Below are 6,000 nucleotides of genomic sequence, written 5' to 3'. Positions count from 1 at the left end.
ATTTGATTATCACGCTCTCCACACCGTTTACTTTCCCCCACGACTCTGTCTCGCCCGCTTTCTCGCGGCTTTAAGGATAAAAGTCCGAAGGATGGTTCCAAAAAGAAGGGTCGCCGGAAGCCTAGGGAAGACAGAGCTCCGGGGTTTAGCCGACCCTTCCTCTCATTGGTACAAGGGGCGGAGGAAGCAGGACAACCCCAGGACACGTGGCCCGATTGACCAATCGCCGCCACCGAAGCCCTCCTCGGTTCTTTGATTGGTTCTGGTGGAGACGCCCCCACCACACCACGGTTGGCCTATTGGTTTGCTTTGACCTGGACGGTGGCCGGCAGAAGACCACGGACTGGAGCAGCAGAGGCAGGGTTTTGCAGTGAATGGGACGCAGCTGTGTGTTTAGGAGCCAGCGGGCTGTGGGGCTGCAGGGACATGGCGGCGGCCTCTGCGGTGTCTGTGTTGCTCTTGACCCAGCGAGTCACGAGCTTGCTGCTGCCGCCGAGGTAACGGCGGGTGGAGGGGCCTCGGTTCCATGTTGGGGCGGGAATGAACTCTAAAGCCCGGTGGAGGCGTGGAGGGACAGAGAGTCGACTGGGAGGAGGGGAGGACGGAAGGAAAATTCCGACGCATTTGGGGAGTTTCTGCTTCAGTCTCGGCCTAAGGAGGGAGACCCGCCCAGCCCTTCCTTTTCTTCTCCCTTCCACACAGCCACCCTTCAGCCTTCTGCCCGTTTTTGAGGAGGGGGGGAGTGGGGAGGCTGGGCCTGCTGTCTCCATGCTCCGCTCTCCATAGGGACAAGCGTAATGCTTACACGGCTCCTAACATTTAACTTTGTGTTTTCGCTGAATTTCTTGTGTGGGAAGCGCTGTTATCATCGCGCTTTTTGGTGACGTCCGAAGGCGTCGCGGCTCGCTCTAGTTTACACTAGTAGTAAGAAATGGCGCCAGGATGCCCTCAAGCCTCTTTATGTTCAGGGGAAGACTTTTGGTGTTCTTTTTCTTTGCTGAAATGAATCAAGTTAACAAAAGCAAACTTATCTCCCAAAGGGCTGCAAGGGTGTTCGGCCAGAAGCTTTGTACACAAGTTTAAACAAAACTTTTAGATAATCACTCTAGCTAACCTGACTTCAGATCCGTTTTGTTTTATTTATGTATTTATTTATTTAAGTCTTTTTAGGGCAGCACCCAGGCTAGGGGTGGAATCAGAACTGTAGCTGTCGGCCTACACCACAGCTCAGGGAGACGTTGGATCTTTAACCCGCTGAGCAAGGCCAGGGATCGAACCTGCGTCCTCATGGATACTAGTCAGGCTCGCTACCGCTGAGCCACGACGGGAACTCCCTCCAGATCCGTTTTAAAGTATAAGCTTCCGTGGTAATAACTTTGGCAGGGAAGATATCTTCAGTTTTCCAGGTAGCAGGCTTCTTTAGCTTCTTTTGCTTTCCCTTCCCTCCATGTCTCTCTCCTTTCCCTCTTTATGGAAAGACAGTATAGCTTAGTGCTAAGACTGCAGTCAGAAGGCAGGAGTCCTGCTCAGCTCAGCACTGGGTGTGTGAGCAACTTTGGGCAAGTTGCTTATTAGCTCAGGACTTTATCTAGAAAGAGGTGATGATATTAATTCTTCCTGCCCAGGAGCATGGGATAGCTTTCCATAGAAGCAACTTCTTTTTTTTTTGTTTGTTTGTTTTGTCTTTTTGCCTTTTCTAGGGCCACTGCCGTGGCATATGGAGGTTCCCAGGCTAGGGGTCGAATCGGAGCTGTAGCCGCCGGCCTACACCAGAGCCACAGCAACGCGGGATCCGAATCGCGTCTGCAACCTACACCACAGCCGGCGGCCACTCCGGATCGTTAACCCAATGAGCAAGGGCAGGGACCGGACCCGCAACCTCATGGTTCCTAGTCGGATTCGTCAACCACTGCGCCACGACGGGAACTCCGCAACTTCTTAATGTTCTTCTTTAGCCATTATTTTAAGTTAAAGCTTAGATAATGGTGGAAAATGGAATAAACAATCAGAACAGTGTTGGCATAGATTATAGCTAAGTGATGTGTGGGAGGTGGTGTGTGGGAGGGGCTGTATCTGGCTGTCTGCTGGTCTTTACTGGAAAATGGCAGAGGAAAACTAGTTCAGCAGTGTCCTCAAAACTTAATCAGAGTCTTAAGCTGGATTTACCAAGACGCATCCATTTTATAGACACAGTGCCCAGGACAGGCCTTGAATCTTATCAATAAACTATCTGAAGATTGTGATGAGAAGAGGCTATGATCCTCGCTCTTCCACTGACGATCAGGACAGTGAGGTCAGTTGATTGGAAAGATGTGGGAAAGCAGGAGCCTTCTGAAAAAACCATCTTGTGCAACTCAAGTGCCAGAGCTGTGGGTCTTCCCATGAGCCCTTGGCAGATGTCAGTGTCTGACTGAGTGTACATCATAGGTCTGTGAGTGTGTGATTGTCCACTCTAATAATCTGGCCTCCTGCATCTGTGCCCTGGTGAAGGCTAGTCCTGTTCATTTACTGTTATATACATTCTATGTATATGTGCTACACATTCATAGTTACATTGTTTCTAATACACATTTTACTGTTTATGGCCTACTTCTGAAAGGATCTAAAATGGTTAGGTTTTTTTTGTTTGTTTGTTTGTTTGTTTGCCATTTCATGGGCTACTCCCACGGCATATGGAGGTTCCCAGGCTAGGGGTCCAGTCGGAGCTGTAGCTGCCAGCCTACGCCAGAGCCACAGCAACGTGGGATCCCAGCCGCGTCTGCAACCTACACCACAGCTCATGGCAACACCGGATCCTCAACCCACAGAGCAAGGGATTTGTTAACCACTGAGCCACGACGGGAACTCCAGTTAGTTCTTTTTATTATTATTTTTTTCAATTTATATATTTTTCTTTTTTTTCTTTTTTTTAAGGGCCACACCCTCAGCATATGGCGGTTCCCAGGCTAGGGGTCAAATCGGAGTTACAGCTGTCAGCCTACACCACAGCCACAGCAACGCAGGATCCGAGCTGCATCTCACGCAATGCCAGATCCTTAACCCAATGAGTGAGGCCAGGGATCGAACTCAAAACCTCATGATTCCTAGTCAGATTCCTTAACCACTGAACCATGACAGGAACTCCCTAGCTAGTTCTTTTCTTTTTCTTTTTTCTTTTTTTTGTCTTTTTGTGATTTCTTGGGCCGCTCTCGTGGCCTGTGGAGATTCCCAGGCTAGGGTTCTAATCAGAGCTGTAGCTGCCAGCCTACACCCCAGCCACAGCAACGCAGGATCCGAGCCGTGTCTGTCTGTGGCCTACACCACAGCTCACGGCAACGCCGGATCCTTAACCACCGAGCAAGGGCAGGGATCGAACCCACAGTCTCATGGTTCCTAGTTGATTTGTTAACCACTGAGCCACGATGGGAACTCCCCCTAGTTAGTTCTTTATAACCTTAATTTTGCCAGATTTTCCAGAGGTGGACAGAAAAGACTAAGGTGGAATTGCTTCTGTAATTCATTGGTTTCTTGGTATATTCTTTCTTAGCTGACACCTGATAGGCATTATACGAATCTGGCCTGCTTTCTGTCAGCTCTTGGTTAAAGTTTCATCATTAACTTACTGTATCAGTAGGTATCATAGAACTTAAAATTATCTTAGCCCTTAATGAACTTCTGCCTGGCTAAGACAACTCACACAAGTCCATTCGTTTTTTTTTTTTTTTAATCACATCTGTAGTTGTATAATGATCATCACAATCCAATTTCACAGGATTTCCACCCCACAACCCAAGCACATCCCCCCACCCCCCAAACTGTCTCCTCTGGAGACCATAAGTTTTTCAAAGTCTGAGTCAACATCTGTTCTGCAAAGAAGTTCAGTCTGTCCTTTTTTCAGATTCCACATGTCGGTGAAAGCATTTGATGTTGGTGTCTCATTGTCTGACTGACTTCACTTAGCATGATAATTTCTAGGTCCATCCATGTTGCTAAAAATGCTGGTATTTCGTTCCTTTTAATGGCTGAGTAATATTCCATTGTGTATATGTGCCACATCTTGATCCTCTCCTCTGTCAATGGACATTTAGGTTGTTTCCATGTTTTGGCTATTGAAAATAGTGCTGCAGTGAACATTGGAGTACATGTGTCTTTGGGAGTTATGGTTTTCTCTGGATAGATGCCCAGGAGTGGGATTGCTGGATCAAATGGTAGTTCTATTTTGAGTTTTCTCAGGCATCTCCATACTGTTTTCCACAGTGGTTGCACCAATTTACAATCCCACCAACAGTGTACTAGTGTTCCTTTTTCTCCCACTCTCTCCAGCACTTACTGTTTGTAGATTTTTTGATGATGGCCATTCTGGCTGGTGTAAGGTGGTACCTCCTAGTGGTTTTGCTTTGCATTTCTCTAATAATTAGTGATGTTGAACATCTTTCCATGTGTTTTTTGGCCATCCATATGTCTTCTTTGGAGAACTGTCTGTTTAGAGCTTCTGCCCATTTTTTGATGGGGTTGTTGGTTTTTTTGGTATTGAGTGGTAGGAGATGTTTATAACTGTTGGAGATTAATCCCTTGTCAGTTGATTGCAAAGATTTTCTCCCATTCTGTGGGTTGTCTTTTCATTTTGTTTTGGGTTTCCTTTGCTGTGTAGAAACTTTTAAGTTTAATTAGGTCCCATTTGTTTATTTTTGTTTTTGCTGTCATTACTCTAAGAGGTGGATCTGAGAAGATGTTGCTGTGGTTTATGTCAGAGAGTGTTTGGGCTATGTTTTCCTCTAAGAGTTTTATAGTGTCTGGTCATATCTAAGTCTTTAACCCATTTTGAGTTACTTTTTGTGTGTGGTGTTAGGAAGTATTCTAATTTCATTCTTTTACATGTGGCTGTCCAGTTTTCCCAGCACCACTTATTAAACAGGCTATCTTTTCTCCATTGTATATTCTTGCCTCCTTTGTCATAGATGAGTTGTCTGTAGGTGCGTGGGTTTAATTCTGGGCTTTCTATCCTGTTCCACTGATCCATATTTCTGTCTTTGTGCCAGTACCATACGGTTTTGATGACTGTTGCTTTGTAGTATTGTCTGAAATCCAGGAGCCTGATTCCTCCAGCTCCATTTTTCTTTTTCAGGATGTCTTTGGCTATTCTGGGTCTTTTGTGCTTCCAAACAAACTTTAAAATATTTTGTTTTGAGTTCTGTGAAAAATGTCCTTGGTTATTTGATGGGGCTTGCATTGAATCTGTATATTGCCTTAGGTAGTATAGTCATTTTGATAATATTAACTCTTCTAATCCAAGAGCATGGGATGTCTTTCCATCTACTTGTGTCATATTTGATTTCTTTCATCAGTGTCTTATAGTTTTCAAAGTACAGAGTACAGGTCTTTTGTCTCTTTAAGTAGGTATTTTATTCTTCTGGATGCGATGGTAAACGGAATTGCTTCCCTAATTTCTCGTTCTGATCTTTCATTGTTAGTATATAGAAATGCTATCAATTTCTGCGTGTTAATTTTGTATCCTGTAACTTTGCCAAATTCATGAGTGAGCTCTAACAGTTTTCTGGTAGAGTCTTTCGGATTCTCTAGGTATAGTACCATGTCATCTACAAATAGTGATAGTTTTACTTCTTCCTTTCCAATCTGGATTCCTTTGATTTCTTTGACTTCTCTGATTGCTGTGGCTAGGACTTCCAAAACTATGCTGAGGAGTAGTGTCAAGAGCAGACATCCTTGTCTTGTTCCTGATCTCAGTGGGAATTCTTGCAGCTTTTCACCATTGAGAATGATGTTCGCTGAGGGTTTGTCATATATGGCCATTATTATGCTGAGGTAGGTTTCCTCTATGCCCACTTTCTGAAGGGTTTTTATCAGAAATGGGTGTTGGATTTTGTCAAAGGCTTTTTCTGCATCTACTGAGAGGATGGTATGGTTTTTATTCTTCATTTTGTTAATGTGGTGTATCACACTGATGGATTTGTGGATATTGAAGAACCCTTGCATCCCTGGGATAAATCACACTTGATCATG

General features: G+C 45.0%; 1 protein-coding gene across 2 annotated transcripts in view; it reads left to right on the top strand.

Annotated features, from left to right (window-relative positions):
* Positions 1-282: 282 nt before the first annotated feature.
* The window catches only part of MCCC1 (methylcrotonyl-CoA carboxylase subunit 1), a 76,019-nt gene continuing 70,301 nt past the window's right edge, over positions 283-6,000 (top strand). Inside the window, exon 1 of one of the 2 annotated variants that reach the window (XM_047787342.1) lies at positions 283-497. In XM_047787342.1, coding sequence (XP_047643298.1) covers positions 427-497 — 71 coding nt within the window. In that variant the 5' untranslated portion in view covers positions 283-426. The remainder of the gene's footprint in view (positions 498-6,000) is intronic. The other variant, XM_047787333.1, reaches the window with a different exon arrangement.

The sequence above is a fragment of the Phacochoerus africanus genome, chromosome 1, assembly GCF_016906955.1.
Source record: "Phacochoerus africanus isolate WHEZ1 chromosome 1, ROS_Pafr_v1, whole genome shotgun sequence".
Classification (NCBI taxonomy): domain Eukaryota; kingdom Metazoa; phylum Chordata; class Mammalia; order Artiodactyla; family Suidae; genus Phacochoerus; species Phacochoerus africanus.
The sequence above is the reverse complement of the archived record's forward strand: the minus strand, read 5'-3'. Positions and strand labels throughout refer to the sequence as shown.